The 22433-nt window shown below is 45.0% G+C and overlaps 1 protein-coding gene and 1 non-coding gene across 11 annotated transcripts in view; both read right to left on the reverse strand.

The window, feature by feature from the left end:
- The window catches only part of Wdr59 (WD repeat domain 59), a 71319-nt gene that overhangs the window by 4258 nt on the left and 44628 nt on the right, over positions 1 to 22433 (reverse strand). For 4 of the 10 annotated variants that reach the window (XR_013104899.1, XR_013104898.1, XM_034522881.2 and 1 more), the window contains exons 19-26: positions 20375 to 20431; positions 14576 to 14709; positions 13777 to 13858; positions 10555 to 10667; positions 9162 to 9312; positions 8982 to 9054; positions 6704 to 6830; positions 6389 to 6531 (exon numbers count right to left, since the gene is read on the reverse strand). Coding sequence is in view for 8 of the 10 variants with exons in the window: in XM_034522881.2 (XP_034378772.1) it covers positions 6389 to 6531; positions 6704 to 6830; positions 8982 to 9054; positions 9162 to 9312; positions 10555 to 10667; positions 13777 to 13858; positions 14576 to 14709; positions 20375 to 20431 (880 nt within the window). In the remaining 2 variants the exon portion in view is untranslated. The remainder of the gene's footprint in view (positions 1 to 6388; positions 6532 to 6703; positions 6831 to 8981; positions 9055 to 9161; positions 9313 to 10554; positions 10668 to 13776; positions 13859 to 14575; positions 14710 to 20374; positions 20432 to 22433) is intronic. The other 6 variants (XM_076915901.1, XM_076915900.1, XM_076915903.1 and 3 more) reach the window with 3 other exon arrangements.
- Positions 3434 to 3535, reverse strand: LOC117723547 (U6 spliceosomal RNA). The gene has a single exon (XR_004608661.1). It is a non-coding gene; the product is annotated as a U6 spliceosomal RNA (small nuclear RNA).

The following is a 22433-nucleotide window of genomic DNA, read 5'->3' on the forward strand; positions in this document are numbered from 1 at the left end:
GATGCTTTCACCTCCATGACCACTTTGCAGATTTCCAGAGGCTGATGGCTCTTCTCCTTTCTGACAGGAGGAACGACTGGGCCTGGAGCAATGACTCAGCAGTGAAGAACACTAATGTTTTTCTAAGGACCTGGGTTTGGTCCCCAGGACTCACATGGTGGCTAAAATTTCATGTACACATGCAGGCAAAACATGTGGGCTGGAGAGATGGCTCAGTGGGTAAGAGAACTGGCAGCTCCTCCAGAGGTCTTGGTTCAAGTCCCAGTAATCACATAGTGGCTCACAACCATTTGTAAGGGGATCTGGTTCCCTCTCTGGCATGCAGTCATATGCATAAAATATATAAATAAATAAATCTTTAAAAATACTTATGTAGGTAAAAAATTAAATCTTTACAAAATTAAAACTATAAAAACCCCAAATCTTATTTCCTTCCCCCCATCCTTCATCTTAAGTTATATAATTTGAAATAAAACATTAATGGTTCAGCTCTCTATTCAATGGTTTAGACAACTATTTTAGGTAGCCCTCTAGAACTCAGGAGGAAAAAAGGCCCAACACTAGATCTTAGATGCACAGGGAAACATAAGGACAAGAAGACCGTAGCAAACAAACATACACGGAGGGACCTCGCCTCTAAGCCGGCCTCAGATGGTGGCCATACATCATGCAAACTGTCTTTTACTGTTTTAAACAGCTCTGGTTTTCTTGTTAGGTTTACTTGTTTGGGGCATATGTGCGCAGGTACACTCATGCCACAGCACGTGCAGGGAGGTCAGAAGACAATTGTGGTTCAGTCTTCTTGTTGCTCTTGCAGAGGACCGGAGTTTGGTTCTCAGCACCCACACAGAGGCTCACAACCACCTATAACTTCAGTTTTAGGATCCAGCGCCCTCTTCTGGCCCTCCTACATAAAATCAGTCAGACATATACACACAACTTTTTTAATCTTTAAAAAAAAAAAAAAAAAAAAAAAAAAAAAAAAAAAAAAAGAAAAGAAAAGGCCAGGCAGTGGTGGTGCACGCCTTTAATCCCAGCACTTGGGAGGCAGAGGCAGGCAGATTTCTGAGTTCAAGACCAGCCTGGTCTACAGAGTGAGTTCCAGGACAGCCAGGGCTACACAGAGAAACCCTGTCTCGAAAAACCAAAAAACCAAAAAAAAAAAAAAGAACCAGATTTTTAAAATATAATTAAATTAAAAAAAAAATAAGCATCTTGTTAATTTAAAGAAATTTCTGTGGGCAGATCTGACTGTTTAGTGAAGAATTATCCCTACAGAAATAAAGTCCTCTCGGATCCTGAGTATCTTCTTCCTTTCTTGTGTTTGTTTCTGTTTTGAATTAGCACTGCTCTTGCTAGAGAACACAGGCTGGCCTCAGACTCTTCCTCTCCAGGCATCAAGTACTAGAATTACAGGTATGGTGTGAACACATTTAGTTGATTTAATAGATTTTGTTTGCTGTCTGCTGATCTGGTGACTCTTACAGACAGAACAGAGGAAACTGAGCTTTCCAGCATAGGGAGATGACCGCTGTCTTGGAGGCCTAGACGGTATCTTTCCTCCAGCACTTGCTGATCTGGTGACTCTTACAGACAGAAGAGAGGAAACAGGGCTTTCCTGCATAGGGAGATGACTGCTGTCTTGAGAGCCCAGAGGGTATCTTTCCTCCAGCCCTTTTTGAGCCCTGTACTTCTTGGTGTGCAGCTACTTCCTCCAAATCCAGAGGGACTGACTCCTCTGTGCAGCTTATGGTAATGTCTTGTCTGTGAGTCTCTTTCAGATCCCTCTTGCTCTCTTTCTACGATCCTGTGATACTGTTTTTATTTGTCCTAGGATACATATTCTCTTTTTGTTGTCTGTCTTTTTATCTTGTTTTGCTTTTTTTTTTTTTTTGAGACAGGGTTTCATGTTGTCAAACTCGATATGCAGCTGAGGCTGGACCTGAGTTCCTGATTCCAGGTTCCAGGATTGCAGGTGCACATTCTCACATCTAGCAATAATAGTTTTTAATATCACTTATTTATCTCATAGTTCAAGCTCTGTGAATTACGTGTGTGTGTGTGTGTGTGTGTGTGTGTGTGTACACATACACATACATACACACACACACCACCCACATCTATTTCTTTGTGTTGCCTGCATCTTGCATGGTGCTTCAGAGCAGATGTCAACAAGGGTTTGGCTGACTGATAGCTCCACATCTCCATGATTCATGTTTTCCTAAAAACTAATTTCAAAAGACAAATTGTTCCCGGCTATCATTAATCTCTTCCTGGTACACTCTCTTGTATTTAGAAGCTCTGAAAAAAAAAAATACCACATTGTCAAAATAGAATTTTGTATTTTTATATTGTTTCAAGCAGGTATACCTAGGCACAACTTGCTAAAATAACCTTGTTATTTAGTGTCAGCTCTTATAAATATTGTTCTAGTTTTTTTTCACATGTAAACTAGAGACACATACAACATACAGAGTTTTATGAATCTTATCAAAGCCCAGCCTTCCCTACCACTCACTAGAGGAGGCCTTACCTACTTATTCTGATATTTTTGTTCACTGTCTCATTTCTAAAGACCACTTTATAATGCCCACTCCCCTACTCTCTGGAAATGAGTCTGTTTCATAAGGACGTGTCCACGCAAATAGAGAATGCCTTTCTGAGCCTATTCCACCCCATATCTCCCATCCTCTCCTCCCAACCCCTCTCTTCTGACCCTTAGGCAGTTGCATTTCTACTATCACATCATAGACATGTATAGTTTTATGTATACCAAAATCTAGAATCCACAAGTCAGAGACAGCATGTGATACTTGTTTTTAGACACAGAATTAGATCACATAAAAGAATAATCTCCAGGTGCACCAGTTTTCCTGCAATGACACCATTCAGTTGTTATGGCTGAATGCAATTCCACGGTGTATATACACCACATTTTCTTTTTCCTTTAAGAAATTTATTTTTATCTTATTTGTATTGGTATTTTGCCTGCATGTGTGTCTGAGTGAGCATGTCAGAATCTTGGATCTACAGACAGTTGTGATCTGCCATGTGGGTGCTGAGAACTGAACTGGGTCCTCTGAAAGAGTGGTCAGTCCTCTGAACTGTTGAGCCATCTTTCCAGCCCCATATTGTTTATCTACTCCTCTGTAGATGGACACCTAGGTTGGTTCTATAACTAAGCTATTAAAAGTTACGCTGCAATAATCATTGATGTGCAAGAATTCCCATGATATACTGACTGAAAACAGGAAATGCAGCCAGACGTGGTGGCACATGCTTTTGGTCCCAGCACTCAAGAAGCAGAGGGAAGCAGATCTCTGTGAGTTTGAGGCCAGCCTGGTCTACATAGTGAGTTCCAGGATAGTCACAGCCATGTAGACAGACATTGTCTCAACCCCTCAAGCTCCCAAATGCACACCACAAAAAAACAAAAAACAGTAAATGCTTTATGAATTTATCTTCCTTGGGCAGGGGCCATGCTAACCTTATCTATAAATCTTCCAATTTTAGTGTATTACATGCTGTCAAGGTGAGCAAAAATCAATCTCTATCTATCTATCTATCTATCTATCTATCTATCTATCTATCTATCTACCTACCTACCTACCTACCTATCTGAGGCAGGATCTCTCTTTGTAGCCCTAGCTAGCTGGAAACTCGCTGTGTAGTCCAGGATGGTCTAGAATTCAGAGGCTCACATGCCTCTGCATCCCAAGAGGTAGGATTAAAGATCTGTCCCACCATGCCCAACCCAAAGTGAATTCTTAAGTATCATATCCAAGTACTGTCTATTGGCATCCCAGAATGGAAACTCCTTCTCCCCTGCAGTCTCCCCTCTACAGACAGCACCACCTGGCTCTGTCTTCCCATGCTCTGTTGTGGCTGGACCACATTTGACTCAGCCATTATTTACCTAAGCAAACAGTATTCAAGCCATGTCTATGACACTTTTCCTTTCTTGCACATTTTGTTTTTCCCAGAATTAGTAACTGCCTCATTCTTTCATTTGCTTAGTTTGCTGTGTACTTATCAATAATTCATCGCCAAACCCTCCCTCAGATGCCTGTGTCTTCTATAAATATACTCAACATTCGACTATTTTTTCAACTGCTCTCCTTGGAGTCAGGGCTCCTGGAGCACCCATTGGCACTGATCTCTCTGTAAGTCTGTCATAGTGAGTACCCTCCATCTATTTTCTGGTCCCTTCAGTTCCTGGACTGCTTCTAAAGTACACTCAAAGTTTACTCTGTACATTGCTGATAACCAGGCCTCAGAATTCTAGGTTAGAAATTCTTTTCCTTAAGAATTCTGGAGCGTCTGCTGCCTAGTCATCGACTTTCCCAGGGTCGGTAGTCAGAGCTGATGCTATTCACGTTCTCTTCCTTCATATCTGAACTGCTTCCTCTTTCTGGAAACTTCTAGGTTGTCTCTGGATCCCCGATTTTTCTGCCTTCATTAGGGTGGAGCTATCCAATCTGCAAATGTGCTTCTGTTCTCTGCAGAACAAGCTTACAGTTTGCTGTTGGGTCCGTGGCCTGTTCTACAAAGTGGGAGAGGCAACCTGAGCATCCTCCAAGGGCCATCAAATAAGACCAGCTTTTACATTTCATCTCTGAGTCCCTCCTGGAGGACCAGGTAGGCCCGATTCCTAAGCTATGGCAGGGTTCTATAATGGCCTGTTTTCTGACTAAAAGCTCAAGGTTTGGTTTGCTCAGGCTGTAAGTGAGCTGCCAATAACTTCTCCATTTCCTGGCTCCCAATTTATTGCCAATGTTACTTCTCTCTGTGAAGTTAACACCTTTTCAAAAAAAAAAAAAAAAAAAAAAAAATTCCTGTGCAGAGGCTTGCCAGGGTCTAGAGAGGGAGAGAAACAGTGTGAGGTCAGTCTGATCCCTCTGGAAGTCTTCCATGTCTTCCTATAGAAAATCTCTGCTTCATTTCTTCCACGGCACAGTCTGGCTTCTTGCCAACTCACTGGAGTCTCACCTGAGTTCTCCTCTTCCTCTTGGATGCTGAGTGCTCATTTCTCTAAGGGTCCAGGCTCAGACACCCCTCAACTGTGTTCCCTGCATTTGTCCTTTCCACCCTCGCCTCCCACATAAATACACACGCTTGCTTACTTACTTCCCCCCCTCCCCCCTACAAGGTCTCCCTATGTATCCCTTAGCTGGCCTCAAACTCACAGAGATCCCCCTGACTTTTCCTTCTAAGTGTTGGGCTTAAAGAAAGGCATACCTCACTCTGCCTAGATAATGCACACACTCTAATAGGCTTACATACCAACTGTAGAGTGACAATTCCCAAATCACCAGCTTTAGCTGAATACAATTTCTCCTGAGAACCAGATCACATCTGACTGACCATGCGACTTTTCTAGAGCCCTACTTGTGACACCCTGGAGACCCTGAGCTCCAGTGTTCTCCCATTTGTTTCTATCTGTGGGTAGAGCACTGTTAATGTGCTCAGTTCATCAGCTGGAAACCTCGGGTGAATCACTAAAGCTTTGTTTCTCTTCCTCAATCCATATCTGAGTTATCAGCAATGATACTAAGTCTACTTCTTTTTGTTTGTTTGTCTTCAAGACAGGGTCCCACTATGTACCCCTGGCTTGAACTCACTACGTAGGCCAGGCTGGCCTCAAACACACAGAGATACACCTGCCTCCTGAGTGCTGGCATATGCCACCACTGCATGGCTGAATCTACTCCTTTTTGTTTGTTTGTTTTCGAGACAGGGTTTCTCTGTGTAGCTTTGGCTGTCCTGGAACTCACTCTGTAGACAGGGCTGTCCTCTAAGTCACAGAGATCCACTTGTCTCCCAAGTGCTGGTGGATGACACCACTGCCTGGCTGAGTCTACTTCTTTCATTTTATGTGCATGGGTGTTCGATGCCTGTGTGCATGTTTTCGAAACAAATGTAGGCAGGACCCACAGAGCACTGAGAGGGATTCAGATCATCTGGGTAGAGTTACAGACCAAAGTGAGCCACATGTGGGTGATAGGAACTGGACCCAGTTCCTCGAGAAGAACAACCAGTGCTCTTAAGCCCTGAGCCATCTTTCCAGCCAAGTATAGTTGCCATACTTTTTAATTGCTTACATTTTCCCTCTACTCTTCCACAGGTTCCATAGTCTCGATAAATATCAGCTGGATGAATAATCATCTCTATTTCTTGTTCACATTGAGAATTGTCCTAGACATGCTGTCATGATAGAAAGTGAATCCTGCAATGATTATATATCTGCCATTTTGAGAAGCTTAGAAAAAACTCAAATGCTTCAGAATCTTCTGCCTATAAATGAGCTCAGCCTTCAGCCCTAAGGCTGTGGGCAGACAGAGTCTGGGGCCCTGCCAACAGCGACGGGAAAAGATAAAATCATATTCACCGATTCCTTTGTGAGGGTCAGGAGGGCAGGACACAAACTTCAGCACTTCTGCTCGCTTCTCTCTCAGACCCCAGCGGTAGAGGATCTCTCCGTAGCACTTCTTAAAGTCATCAAACTGCTGGGTATTGGCAGGATCCAGGAGCCTGGGTAAACCCAAAAGGTCCCCTGTCAGTCCCTTAAGAGAAAAGGGAGCTGACTACCCAATGGCGTCTAATCCTAAACTCCATCTTCTTGAAGCCCGAGTGTGATTCTGAAGCTGAGAGTTCTGTTCCTGCCATGGGGAAGGTGGCAACCCTTCTCGGAGAAGATGGCTACCTTTTGTTTTTATCATGCTGGTCTCGTTCCCGCTCACGGGGGTCACTGTAGGTCAGACTCCCAAAACGGAGCTCCTCTGGCGAAGACTCTCCCCAAGGAGAAGATATGTGTTCTGTCTCTCTTCCTGCTAAAAAAAGCAAAAGAGAAAAGAGATGGCGGCCGGGGAGGCACGGAAATAGGAAGCCCCTCCCCCCTCCCATGCCCAGCGTGTGTCTACTAGGTTCTCCAGAAGCCAAACATGCCAAACTCAAGACTCTGAGGAATGGAGCCCTACTGTCTGTTGGGCCTTGGACAAGGTAACTCCATTTAACCTGTCACCTTCAGTCATGTAGGACATAGGGAGAGGGCGTGATTAACAAGTCTCTACCTCCAGAGATTTAAATATTAATAAATTATCAAAAGGCCAGGGGCGTAGCTAATTAAGTTATTCCCTCCCCTTTTTCCTTCCCTATAAAATGAGACTCTCCTGGCCTTTGGCGGGGGAAGCCCGTACCACCTACATCCATTAACCATGTCATGAACAATAAAGCTTTGGAAAACCGGACTCCACATGTCGCATGGTCTCTCCGCCTGATTCCCAGCTTTTGGAACCCTGGAACCTTGCCGATGCAGCCGCCGGCCCGCCCACCGACAGCTGCATGAATGTGGGACCCTCCGCTGGCGATGTGGGAAGCCCACCCGGGACCCTGATGCCAGACCGCCCTGGGACCCTGCTGCCGGACTCCCTCCCCCCGCCCGCAAGATTTCTTCCCCACAACTGTCCTCTTTCCTAGTACACCTCTTTGTCTAGGGATTTGTCACCAGGATAACCTGGTAATTAAGTACACATGATAGCCAAGCAGATTATGACATAGTGATAGAGTAGAATTCTATACAGCGATTTGTTATGAAGACTTGCTAAGTGTCATGAGAAAACACTCATGATAAAAATAAAAGCACAATGCAAAACAGCATAAACCAAATGACTACCTCTCCACACACACACACACACACACACACACACACACACACACACACACAGAGGGGGAAGAGAAGAAAATGTTCTGACATAGTAGTTATGTGAGAGACACTGAGATAGCAATCATTACTTTTTTTTTCTCTGATAGATTTTGTCCTTTACTGGACATGTTGTATACATGCATATTCGAGAGTTGGTGAGTTTGCGCGAGTGTGCATGCGTGTGTGTATGTACGTTTGTGTTTGTGCGTGTGTGTGTGTGTTTGTATACAGATCTTTCTGTGCAGCCCAGGCTAGCCTTAAACTCCCAATCCTCTTGCCTTCACTTCCTGAGTGCTGGGATTATTTTCTAAGAGGCAGGGTCTTGCTATGTTGCCCAACGAGCCTCAGATGCCTAGGCTGGGTAACCCTTTTGTCTCAGCCTCTTAAGGAGCTGGGATTACAGGTGTATATTACTATACCTGGCTAATGTTCTAGTTTTATAATCACAAAAATTAAGATCATTTTTTAAAAGTTTTTTTTTTTTTTTTGAGACAGGGTCTCTCTGTGTACCAGAGTCCTGGCTGTCCTAGACTCACTCTGTAGACCAGGCTGGCCTTGAATTCACAGAGATCTGCCTGCCTTGCCTCCTCACAGAGATCTATCCGCCTCTGCCTCCAGAGTGCTGGGATTAACAGCGTGTCACACCACGCCCAGTCTGAATTTCTTTTGTTGTTGTTGCTGTTGTTGCTGTTGTTGCTGTTGTTTTTGTTTTTCGAGACAGGGTTTCTCTGTATAGCCTTGGCTGTCCTGGAATTCACTTTGTAGACCAGGCTGGCCTCGAACTCAGAAATCCGCCTGCCTCTGTCTCCCAAGTGCGGGGATTAAAGGCGTGCGCCACCACCGCCCGGCCTGAATTTCTTTTTAATCCAGTAAATACAAAGATATTTCCTTCATTCAACAAGCCCTACAGCCACCTGGTTTCCACCTGATCTCAGGCTGGCTTTCTTTCTCTCCACTGAAACGAAACATGGGAAGAGATGGATGGTGGAGGTGGCAGATGACCGTGGAACGGGGCATGTGGACAGGCACGTGGAAGGATAGAGGGTAGGTTGTTGTGACCTAAGTCACAATTGTGACATAAGTCCCAATGCAGCTTTTCAAACAAACCCGAGCAGCACAGAAACCTCCCAGAAACCGAATGCATTCAACATGCGCAGCCACGCCTTGCTGCCAACCCTGTCCCTGACACACTACATGGAGAAAAAAGCACGAGAATGTGCACTAAGCTTCCATGGGAACAGCCAAAGTCCAGTGTGGGCTGTGTGAGTCCCTCACCAACCTATGTTCCAGCCACCAGTGTTGAACCCTGGATCGGACATGCTGGAGCAGGACCCCGAGGAGGTAAAGCTGGGCTAGAACGGAGGAGAAACACACACTGGCATCAGAACACTATCCCGTTTCAAAGTTACGTTTGGGGGGGAGACAGACCTCAAGGGAAGCCAGGAGACCATGAACTCACATATCGGCTGTGGGACACCACGAGATTAGAAGAACGATTAGGAAAAGACCCAAAAGGGTTCGGTAACCCCTGAGGCCGGGACTGGGCTTCAAACACACTGCAGAGCATAGCCAAGGTCTGAACGTCTCGGAGTTGGCAGTAGTGAGCCAGTCTGTAAAATATGGGAGGAGACCAATGAAGCCAGGAGGAGGAATGGAGGACTCTTAGGAGCCTTAAAACTCCTACTATGGGCGAGGCTGGAGGATTTTGCATCCTCCTCCTTGACCTTGTCAGAAACAGGGCTTCCTACAGATCCACAGCCTCACCAACTGGGAGATGGGTCCCACTTATTTTTGTTAGGAACAACCTAGACAGGAATCTGACAGCTTCGTCTGGAACTCAGGCATGGGCTCTAATGCAGCACAGCTTCTCCAGAGCCAAGCCGACTGACCTAGCATCTGATCGAGGAAGTCCGTACACGCATGCTCTCTCTGTCTCCCCAGCTCCAGGGGGAAAAAAAACCCAGCTTTGTGGTAAGTTTCTATGTGCATCTTTCATTTGACCTTATACTACACGGAGATGCTCAGAGAAGACTGAGCACAGCACATCTGGTTCCTGGACTCAGTAAGAATGATGAGGAACACGTTTACCTTAGGTTCTCTTTCCTTTATCTCTCAGGACCACCGAGCTAGAACATGAACTTAGGGACTGAGAAGGATTCCTTCTAGATGCTTACGTAAACTAAGTACAGTGAGCTTTATAACCCCTGCCTTAAGGAAGAAGCAGCGGGAACACAATCAGCTGCCCGGGTCTGGCCTCGCCCAGCAGAGAAGCAAACCTCACCTTGAGGCAGTGGGGGTGGGGGTGGAGGGGTGGAGGGGGGGCAGAAGGAGTTTCTCTGCCCAGGCTCTGAGACTCACTGTGAGGAATAATACTTGAGTGGCTTACCTAATGCCTTAAAGATTATTTTATATGGTCTGACTTGCTGTATTTTGGAGTAATAAGTTGGACAGAATCCGATGCTTTTATGAGCTGTCAAACAGGGTCCTAGTACTGGCAGAACAGGAATACCAACACACAGTTCTACCCTTGTTCCCATGGGCCAAACCACACAGCACCATAAAGATACCGTCTCCAGAGCCCAGAGGCCCTTGGGTCCAGCGGTGTGAGTGAAGGCCTAAAGCACTCTAATGAGCACTGGATTCAAGGCTTTCAAACTCTTGTGAATGACACATATTACTTAATGTCAGAAGTTCACTCTACACGAAGGCCATTTCTGTGCTAAAAGCAAAGGGCTTTCTTCCCTTCACACCTCTGGCCTCTGCTCCCCTCACCACGGCGGGAACATTTAATATGTTTACAGACCTACAACCCCCTCCATTCATTTTCCTCACTTTTAGCTCTCAGAACCTACAGGGACTCCAGCAGCTGTCGCCCAAATGGATGTCGAGCCCAGGGTGTTTCCAAATCTGGGTCAGACTTCGGACCAAGGCAAAGATCTGTAGCTACCGTGGCCAGCGACCAAACCTAGACAGACCAAAGAAAGATACTCAGATTCAAACCACTGAAGAGATGAACAGAACCTGCAAAGGGGGCCCATTTGTAGGCTCTTCCTACAGCCTGAAACCTCACCACAAGGGTAAAGAAAGCTGGGGCTGGCAGAATTCTAGGCCCCAGTCAGACTTGCTGCCTTAAAGTTGATGTGCGACAGGATCCTCAGTGACTAATGACACTATAAAGCTGAGAAACACTAGCCTTAAAACTTTCATTAAAAGCCAAACATGGTGGCTCATGCTTGCAACTCTAACACTTGGCAGGCTGAGATGGCTGAGAGTTGGAGGTGAGGCTACACACCAGCCCACACTAGGTGGCAAACTCCCATCTCCTCAAAGTAAAATAAGCAAGGAAAACCTTCCATTAAGCAAGCTTCAGAGAATAAACTATCACAATTCAAGGGGCCAGCTTCTTCAGCACTCTTGGCCTCTGCTGATGCTTCACTGGTGAACTAGGTTGGCAGAGAGCAAACCAGGGCAGTCCACAACCACTGAAGACCTGTCTTTATGCAATGGGTGGAGAATACTGTCACCTCCTTTACAAAAGTTTTAGAGCCCTCTTGAAGCTGAAGAACAGGCCTAGAACTAAACAACCTTGGTTTTGTTTATGTTGACATCGAGTCTGATGGTCACCCAGGCCTCAAACCACATGGGACTTAGAATCATCACACTAGTGTCCACTAAATGTCTGTCAAACCCAAGGCTTCACTGCCCATCAGAAAGAACCCCAGCCCCTTGAGTCCTTGAGAAACTTGAATGCTACTTTTGGAAAATCTCCTCTGCTTTGTTTGTTTTGAAAAAGCAATATAATCATTGTATGCACTACCTGGAACACACTATTCTAAACGCAAAAGGAAGAAGACACAAACTTTGAATCAAGTCTATAATTTGAGATGAGCAAGCAAATAAAAATGCTGAAAGGCAAACATTAGATATGTGAAATACTAGCACGAGGGCAACATACCAAAAGTGAAGTGCAAGTATTGTTCCAGGGAGGGGCATGCAGTTCACACCCATCTTCAAAGTTAATGGCTGCCTGGGGCAGGACAGGTTTTCTGCCTTGGCTAACAGTAGAGTGGTGTTAGTATCTCTCTCCATAACACACATTTCCTAAAGGCCTTCCACAGAAGGGTGCCCTTGCATTTACCTCTCTGGTAAATTCAAGGGACACAAAACAGGAAGCATATCTTTATCAAGGGCAGGGGGAAAAACAATAAAATTCTTTGAGTGTCATCGTCACATCATTCCTGTCTTTGACATCATCAAGTCACAATGTGGAAATGTACAATATAGAGAACAGGCATTTCCAGTGAGCAGATAGCTAGGAGAAGTCACACATTTTACTTCATTTACTTACTGGTGAAGTCAGAAGTATTGCTCATTTTATAGCAGGGACCCTGAGGTTCAGATAGACTGGGCAGCTTGCTGAAAAAGTGTCAGGGCCCAGAAGTCAAGCAGAGCCTGCCTGAAGACAAGAGTCTCCCCACATCACTGAGACTGGTCTAGCCTTCCATACCAATTCAGTCAGAAAATACTGGGGAAGGGGGAGGAGTTGAGGAGACAGAAAAGAAAACGGAAGGTGGGGAGAGGGGAAAAGGAAGAGAGAAGGAACAGAGAAGTACAGGAAGAGAATAAGGAAGAGGGAAAGAACGCACAAAGGGAAGACGTAACCCTGCTGAATGTTCTTTGGGGCCATGGGACAGCCTTCACTGATTCCACCAACCCCATGGGGGAAAAATTCTTGTTGTTCTCACACTATAAACCCCCTCAAAGGCTGAGGGCCTGAGATAACTTGCCTGGGGTATTCTCTAGGACTCCGAGCTGGCCTCAGCCTCCACTGTAAATTCCACACTGTTCCTATTAGCTCATTTTGAATTCTTAGTGTTCAGAGTGGTGGGTGGGGCTGATGGAAACAGATCAAATCCATGAGGGAGTTTTTCTTTAAAGGGTTTCCGGGAGAGAGGATGTGATATTCATTACTAGATGAATGGAAATCTTAGGGATGTTTTTAATCAAATGAAAATCAAGGGAAGGTCTTAGTGTTGATTCATTTAGTTATGAGGGAAAACCTGATCTGCTGGGAGAGCTGCTAGTCACTTCCAAAGCTCAGTCTCGTCATCAACTGGAGAACAGAGAGAAAAAAGACAGGATGCACCTGGCAGTTGTCCAGGCCTGATGGGAAGAACCAACTGAAAGACAAGGGTTTCTTCTATGGGTGATAAAAACACTGAATGGTTTCTAATGAGAGCTCTGATAACACTAGAAAATACTAAGTGTCTCATTTTAAGTGGGCAGACTCTTGATGTGCAGACCGTATCTCAATAAAAGAGAACAACACAGGGGAACCTCCAGAGATGAAGGAAACTGACATCTTACAAATACTGTCATATTTTATTATTTAAAAATATACTACTATTTTACAAGTATGAGTGCTTTGCCTGCAGGTACGTATATCGTGCACATGCCTGGTGCCAGAGGAGGACAGAAGAGGAAGGTGTATTCCCTGGGTCTGGAGTTACAGATGTGAACCACCACATGGATGCTGGGACCTGAACCAAGGCCTTCCATCAGAGCAGCCAATGCTCCGGTCATCGCCCCATCTCTCCAGCCCCATGAAGTCATATTTCAAAACTGAACATCTTTACTTCGAAGTACACTCTGGTAAACCTTCTTATGAAATATTTTTAAAAAGTAATGCAGGTGAAATGACAAAGGCACAGATTCTCAAATTTAGGCAACATAATCACTATGGCATTGAAAAATAAACATACATAGTTTAAGAAAAAAAAAGCCACTTAAGGCTCTCCCAACTTAGCACTAATAAAAAAAATCCGCCCACAGGTGGCAGCTGTGATGTTCACCTTTAACCCCAGCACTTGGGAGGCAGAGGCAAGCAGACCTGAGTTCGAGGCCAGCCTGCTCTACAGAGTGAGTTCCAGGAGAGAGAGGGAGAAAGGGAAGTAGGGAGGTAAAAAGGACAGACTGGCAAAGAAAATAGAAACTTCAAATAGGGGGCACACCCAGTAGTGTCACTAGCTGACAACTGTCAAGGCCAGAACCTCACCAACAGGGATTGACAATACCTGGACAAGATCCTTCCTTCCAACAAGCATGGCAGAAGTAGCATTCTTCTGACATGTCTCCTGAGTGTCATTCACATTCAATCTGAAATTAAAATAAAAGAGACTAAAACGGTTTCTACTTGAACTTGCCAAGAATCCCTTCTGATTTTACAGCCTAAAAAGTGCCTCTCCAGTTGTCACTCAAAATACCTCCTCTGTCTGACAGGGGGGAAGGGTTAATTAGAGCTGAGGCTACAGGGCTGGGGGTTCCCACCTGGGGGGATCAGAAATACTCACCACTTTCAGGAGGAGACATTAAGAAAAATACTAATTAGCTAACAGCTTTTCTGTTGACAGTTCCCAAGGTTTGGGATTTAAATATGTGCAAACTAACTGTGATTTCCATGTAAAAAGCATTGTGCTGTAAATATACTACAAAAGAAAACACTTTCTGTAAATGTTCAAGGACTTGGAAGACCTACAGGCCAGCCTCCACTCCTGCTGGCTTTCAATAAGCGAAGGTTCTAAATTCAGCTACTTAAACTGGTTTGCTGGACCCTGAGCTTCAGAAGAGAATTCATGGGGTCAAGGTCATGCTTCCAGTGGTGAGATCCTGGGCACGGAGGGCCCACTGAGCTGGGTGCCTGACCTCCAAAAGTAGTGAGGTAAGAAATGGACATTTGAAGCCACAGTTTGTGGCAATTTGTTAGTCACCAACCAAAAAGCTAACACACCAAGTTTCCCCAAGTTGTCCAAAACTTTAAAAAGATCCGCAGATCCTGAGTGACATGCTCAGTGTTACCTGTGATCTTGGACTTACATGTACAGCTCTCCCAAGGACTTATGAACGGGAAGGAGGCACGAGACATCCTGGATGATGACCTTCCCAGCAGCCTTAATGGGTCGGTTGCCAGAGTCTGACCCTTCCCGCTTACTTTTCCACCTCCTTGATTTCTAGGGGAGATGACAAGATGTGAATAATGGGGCCTCTGGAGAGTGGAAACCTACAGTTGCACAGTACATCATATTTGGGTCATTGGTAATTTGCAGAGACTTTAAATTACATCATGCCCACAATTACATGAATCAGCATCTGTAGGAAATAAAAGGGTAACAAACGGCCCAAATCTCTTGATCCAAGACCCTCACAGGGAAACACGCACCTGCTGCAGGGCCAGCTACATTCTGCAGGTGCTCAAAAATAGATACTAGGAAGCCAGAATTAATTCATTAATTAATTTTAAAAATAGCAGGTAAAGAAGTTAGTAAAGATCCCCAACAGACGGGGAAAGGGGACTTTAGGGTGTTCAGTACTAGGTCCAAAGTTCTTGCCTGAAATGATTCAAAGGTTTTTTTTCTTCATAGACAGTTTCAACAGGATTTGTTGATATTTTAATTCAGACACGACAGTGTGGGCTCTGCAAAGCTTAACGTATGGAGACAGAGACACTTGGCAGCACGAGAATTGCCTTGTTTTTGTAGCAGGCCTGAATTATTTCTACAAGTGATCATTTCTGAAGGTCAAAGATACTTATTTGGGGAAACTGAACAATAGACATGGGAGACCATGGGTGAGTTTCAGCTCCCAGAGCTGTCCCAGGAAGTGACTGTGAGGAATGAGAAATGTCCTGGGAAACAAAAGGTAAGCGTCGCCCCATCTGCTATCTTCAAAAAGACAACCAGTCATGGGAGCAATGTCCTATTTTACTTCCAAAAGTTAAAAAAAGAGGTCACCAAAGTCACTTGATTAAGCAAGGGAGCAACATATTTATTAACAGGGAGGCGTAAGGAACAACTAAAAGGGGCTTGCAATTCGACATCAGCAAACTAAGGTGCTGTGTGTTCTGGCTCAACATGGCCCTAGGCAATTTATCCTAGTTAATCATTTGCTGTGGATTTAGTCTCATACCTGTCAATCTTTCTTTTGCTTATTGGCTAATGCTGAGTTCTGCTATCCAATCCCATGAGATCGGTAAGGGTACAATGAGAAGACACAGATGCAAACTGCATAGACGTGACATCACAACCTAACACACTGCAGTTACTGTGAATGCCCGGAAGTGGTCAGGAGCCGCCACCACTCACATTCCCGCTAGTGAGTTTTGTATAATTACTCTTTCCGGAATCTGTCTACATCTAAATCCAGGCATTTTAACCAACACTCCAAGTGTCCACTGAATCAACTTCCCATATTAATCAATATGTCTTGGGACCTACTAAATTCGGGCCCCCTGGGTTCCAGGCAGGTAAGTGAAGTAGGCCAGCTGAGGCTGAACTGTTCATCATAATTTATCACTTTGGAGCCACGATCCGTTTGATCTTAAGAAGGAGTTTTATTACTACTTGTTAATTTTCCACATCTCTTGATTCTTCAAAGCAGGGGGTGGGGGGAGCCTTGACCTGTTATTATGGGGTAAGCCTCCAGTCTCCTACAGGCCCTGATTTCTTGGAGAACTATGTCCATAACTCCAGAACTACTATCCTTTTATCCAGCCGGGGTCACTCACGTAAGGGAAGGACATGTCAGAGTGGGCCGGAGCCAGGCAGTGTTAACTGAGAGGAGACAGAAGTAGCCACAGGAGCATGCAATGCATGATGGGCTGCAGGGGTAACTTAGTGGATGGCCATCCTACAGAGAAGCATAAATGCTTAATTAGCTGGAAACTATACACCCACAGGTCCCTAACAATTGACCATTTCAAGTGAGATTTAGGATGCTGGATTTAAAAACAAAAACAAAAAAACCCTCTGAGTATGTGAGAGAGTTCAACAATGGCCTACAGTTACTGCCAAGCCTGACAACCTGGCTTTGAATCCCAGAACCAATTTAGTGGAAAGAGAAATCTGACCCTCACGAGTTGTCCTCTAACCTTGCAAGAGTGATGCCTTTACACATGTGCACACAAGTGCGCACACACACACACACACACACACATAGGTGTAAAAAACTTCCCTTTTCATTTCTATGCCAGAAAGATTCCATCTGGAAGGGAATGTGATCATTTAGTGTGATCATTTAGTATCTTCTGGGTTGGACAGAAGGCTTCTAAAAACACTGTGAACATGAAGTCACTGTGGCTCCTTAGTACAAAAAAAAAAAAGCTTCAACAGTTTAGCCACTCACAGAAGCTCATCTAATTATACAGTTGAAAGAAATGAAGACCTTGTGAAGGGCGGACGGGGCTGCTAGCTCTTAGGGTGCACTGAAAATAGCCATGCTTTCCTGACTTTGAAAGCAAGCCTAACAAAAGCATTTTACTAATTATATGAAGGCTCATGTGCCAGGAGTAGCTCATTTGCAAGGAGACTAGCTCACTTGGCAACAGATACTGGAACATGTCCAAGTATCCCGATATTTGATTTAGGATTTAAGGACTTAGTGTTGCTGTGTGTTAGTTCTTGCCCTGGACTGTTCATGCTGAGCCAGCAGGTGTCTCACTGCAGCTCCATGGGATAGGGGCATAACCTCCATTTTTAAATGGAGATGTGAACTCATACAAGGTTACGGTTATGGAGCAGAAGTTTAAATAGGTATATCGAGCTGCTACACTCGTGTGTGTGTGTGTGTGTGTGTGTGTGTGTGTGTGTGTGTGTGTTGTCTGCATGTGCATGCAGAGGTCAACTTCTGGTGTCTTCCTCAATTACACCATTAAGGGAGTAGGCACAGGGTCTCTCACTGAACCTAGAACTCACAAGATTAGGGTGGACTGGCTGGCCAATAACCTGTCTCTGTCCAGTACTACACTACAGACACCGGCCTGTCACTGGGACTGGCTTTTTCATTGGTACTAGGGATCTAACACAGGTCCTTATGCTTTTGTGGCAGGCACTTTCCCACCTAAGCCATATACCCTGCCCCAGCTAAGACCATTTTTTGTTGACTCGCTTTTCAGTACTAAATGTGATTTTAAGAATCAACAAAGGAAAAAAATTAAGCCCTAAATAATGTGCCACTAAATGTGTAAATAGTTTGGTCTGTCTTTAAGTAGATCACTGTCAGGACGTAAAGATACTGACATTTGGTTCTGGTGATGCTAACCCTAAAGCATCCTTCTGTAATTACTTTTCCTGTCATTTCTCTCTCAAGCATCCTGAGTGCATTCTGCTAACCCAGGGTAGTCTGCTGAAGGTCTGACTTTCTCCTAAACATCTTGCAGGCATTCCACGAGTCTCTGTTGTTTGTATGGCTATTAACAGAGGTACTTGCCAGGAAGTCCTTAGCTTTAAGAGAAGAGTGACACCAGTTTTCCCTAGGGTAAGTCAGACTTAGACAAGGACGTTGGGTTTCCAGCTGGGCTTGAGAATGTGTCCTGCATGCATGTGTATGGGTGTGTCTGTGTGTGACCTTTTGTGAGTTTATTAAGATCAGGCATCTAGAAGAAAAATCAGAGTCCAAAGAGATGTCTTAAGACTCTTCTCTCATTTGCAGACAATCCCAATTGCAGGGTTACAGAGATCAATAAAACAAACAGATTTGAGCTGCCAATTCCTTGAAAACAGAAAGGCAGTGGCATTCAGCAACCTTCTGCAATTACCCCCACTGAATTATGGAAATAGGTCTGTATTTCCTGGGACTGTGTAAGACAACAAGCTTCCAGGAATTTCCATCTGATATGTATTGGGTGTCTGTCTACAAGACGTGGTGGAACCTCATACAGCTACCTCAGCCTGCAAGAGAAGGAGGTTCCCCCACACTAGATGACTATAATTTTGTTTCTGTGGGGTTGTTTGTTTATCTGTCTGAATTTAGCAGAGAATAACTGTAAGATACTGTTCAAAAATCCCACAGAGGCAAAATAGTTGCGGCCATTCTTTTGTTTGTTTTTAGTTTTGTAGGGTGGCAATTTTAATGTCTCCCCTTCAGGTGACAGGGATCATTCAGTGGGCCACTAAATGGCCAATTATTCTAGAAATTCAAACATAACAGGGCTGCCTAAATGAAGATTTGATGAATTTTTAAACAGATGTTAGCTGGGGCCTTAGGTCCTAGATGTCCCTGATGAGAAGATGAATAATTTTTTCAGGCAGTTTCCTACAGTTTTGGGTAATAAGAAACATTCCTACCCCATCTGTTTTCCCTAAACCTAACTTTCTCCTTAATACCTTGAAGTACTTTAGGGGTTTCTGCGGTCTATACAGCTGTCAAGTAACACTGCCAGATTTCTCTTGGGACTCTCTGTTTGTAGTGAACAGGGACATACAAAGCTGAGATGTGGTTACGCTGTCCAGGTCAGGGAAGGGCACCATGGCCTAAAACTTTGTCCCTTGCCCTCCTGCACTGCTCCAGTCCCATTCTGATAGGTCTCAAGTGGACTTCTCTCTGTACTGACAAATGGGTGCCTCTGGGAGGCCAGGTCTTTCAGGGCTCCATCAACAGAAAATGCCCTTCCTCACAGATGGCATGGGAAGAGACTCAGGGAAGAGAGACAAAGCAAGGCAGACAGGTTATTGCATGATAAGCTCTGGGAGATCCCTGCGAACAGTGGTTGTGGAGGATGGTAAAGAGGACAGGGAAGAGGGGGCGGGATGGAGGGAGCCACTAAGTGACAAGCACGAGCCAGCTCGTGACTGCACCACTACTGTCACTGCTACAATTGGAGGCGACATCAATGCCAGTAAATGGGTTTAATGTAAAATCAGCCCAAGAATAAGCCACCAACCGCTTCGCAGCAACCCCATCAACAATGCGTAATCAGCAGAGTGGCAGGAGGCCAAATGAGCTCCTATTTGAAGAGCGGTGGGAAATGGGCTTCTGGAAACCAGTGAAACTCAGCAAGGGAGCCGGATGGAAGCAACTGTTTGAGGAAAAGAGGCCATGCTGGTGGCTCGACCTGCAAGCTGTTGAGAAGTGGTTCTCACTACTCAGGCTCCTAGTTTCAACTGGTTTTTGTAGGAAAGGGGTGTTGGAGTGTTGTTCTAAACATTCTTTATAGCAAATAAAATTGACACAAGGCCTCAAGACTGCCTTGAGGATGCCTTGGCACTACTAAAACATGAAGGGGGCGGAAGAGGAAGACAGAGGAGGGAGATGGCCAATAGGAATGAGTAGGAAAGGGAGGAAGGAACACAGAATGTCCATAGCAAATTTAATTATGAATGTAAAATACCAGGGTAAGAAGAAAAATTTGCTCCAGAAAATCCCCAAAGGATAAAACCAGCTCATGTAGTATGCCAATGAAGCAAGCAGGTCTTCCTTCTGTATCAGACCGAGACATTAAAACAGGGCTAATGGCAAAAGTCTCTTCTATCTTCCTCTGCTCCCCCCCATGCCAAAGGCAGGCTTTTGAAAGCTCCATGCAATTTGCAGAAGTGCCCCAAGTGGTATCAAGTGAGCTGAAGCCATTCGAGCAGGGTGCCTTCCAAGAACCCAGGAGTGAGTTTCATTTGCAAAGAAGCCCATTGGTGATCCCTAAGTGTTTCCCCATTTGAAATACCATGACTGGCAAGGAGGCAGTCCTTGGTGCCTGCCCCCCCAGGGTGAAAATTTTACTGCGGCTGGTCCTGAACCCCAGCCAGCCTGTCATTCAGGTTCCTCAAAGCCAGGCAGGTGGCATTTTATTCTTGGGCCTCTGGTAGAGACAGGATTAGTGGAGGAGAGCATTTGCACAGCGCACAGTACCGGGAAGTCGTTAATTGCTTGTATGGACCAACGTCGCCGGGCAGAGCGAGGAGACATCTGTGTGTGAAAACGTTACACCCAGGAAGAGGAAGAAAAACACCAAGAAAATTAAAAGGGAAAAATATAGAATAAAATGAAAGTTTCCCCCACATTTGATGGATTTATAGGCATATATGCTGCAAAATGGGAACTGGGGTGGCTGAAAAGGCTGAGCCTAAGCGTGGAGTAGTCTTTGCCCCTCTCCTCCCCCACCCACCTGCCTCAAGCCCAGCTTCAGTTTTTTGCTCCTTAGTCACTGGCCAGGATATAAGGAAGCTGATGCCAACACAGCTCTGACAAAGGAACCCAGATGAAGGGATGAGTGACTCTGGCAGGGCTAAGGTCCTGCTGCAAGTGGAGAAACAAAGAGTTTCTTTTCCCCAGTGTGGCTGGGAAGCAGCTTGGCAACTGAACGTCTTAGCACCAGGGCTGCAAACCCATTTCCTAAACAATGCCGGGGATTGGGGGGGGGGGGGGAGCAGGGGGAGGGGGGCGAGACATAGGAGCTAAGTTGAGGAGGGCACTCCCTGGGCACACCAGCTAGCCTAGAGGGTCTGAAGTGGGGTGGGTAGATACTATACTGATTGTGGAGATCGGATCCTACTCCATTAACTTAAAGGCCTCTTCAGTTACTTACATCAGAGCTGTTTAGTAACGTAAACTGAAGCAGAGATGACAGGCTGCAAACTTTGAAAAATGCCTATAGGCCAATGCTCAATATTTATTAGAAGATCCAGAATAAACAATATTTCTTTGGCCCAATCTGTCCTTGTGAGTATCTGTCCTTTCTGACCTATATGAGACTTGACAGGTCTTTAGGTCACTTACACTTAAGTTCTTAGTAGAAAACATAATTTCATGTAGAGAACACTGGGTAGATGTAAATTCAACCTAAGTCGGGCAGATTCAAAACACAAGAGAAATAAACCTCAGTCCGCAGGCAGCTGCAGACACTCCGCAAGCCCAAAGCACTTGCTCCTTGCTAGGCCTTAACACGGGCCCATCTCGGTCCTTCTGCCTCCCTCTCGGAATACTCTCAGGGGCAGAGGTCTAAAAGAATACACAAGTGCACACAAGAAAAAAATGTGGACACAGAAAATTCCAGGTAGCCAGGATATTTCCAGAGCAAAAGTGGCAATATGGAAACACTTCTCCCGAGGAGAAAACAGTCCTCAAGACTCATCGGCCTCCATAAGGAGGACGAGGCCACACATGGAAGAGAACGTGGGGGCTCTCACTGCTTCGGCCACCCTGCTCTGGTTAAACAGAGTAACGAATGAATAAGCCTCAGGGAGAGATAAGGTTGTTGCAGATTAATCACAAAACAACTGACATTTGTTTTGGATATCTTAAATACATTGAACCACATGAAACTTTTAGATCAAAAGTGGTTAAATATAAGCAAGTGCCCACAATTTACCTCCACAATTACTATATGCCATTCTTTAAAATGTCTCTTCCCTCCCCCAAGGGCTCCTGAAGGTCTTACAGTGTTCTACTTCTTGGCTTGGGTGTATGTTAATTCTCTAAGCTACACATTTATGACCAGCTAACTTCACTGTGCATATGGTATACATCAGTGCAAATCTTTCATGCACACTGTGATTGAAAAATAAAAAGGGCTTCCCATTTTATTTGGTTGCTATATAAAATAAACCTTAAAGGCTACTTTCTATGTCAGAGCAGATGACTAGAACAGCCCATTTCCTGTGGAGAGATAGCGCTCTAAGAGCTGCCCCACACTGAAACCTCACAGTCCTTTCTAACTGCTTGGATGGTCAGCCACACGCTCTCTTGGTGCTTCTTCATGAACACAGAGTAGGTGGTGAAAGGGGCCAGACCATTGTCATCATGAATGTGGGCATCACTGGTGCCTGTCTCGGAAGCACAGGCACTGACTACAGATGGGCTTCACATGAAGACCAAGTCAAATATGTACATAGACTGTTTTAGCCAATCAAATTGCAAGCATGGGTGGCAGCACGTGATATGAATCAAAGGTACATTCAGAATTGCCTCT

Source organism: Arvicanthis niloticus, chromosome 18, assembly GCF_011762505.2.
Source record: "Arvicanthis niloticus isolate mArvNil1 chromosome 18, mArvNil1.pat.X, whole genome shotgun sequence".
Taxonomy (NCBI): Eukaryota; Metazoa; Chordata; class Mammalia; order Rodentia; family Muridae; genus Arvicanthis; species Arvicanthis niloticus.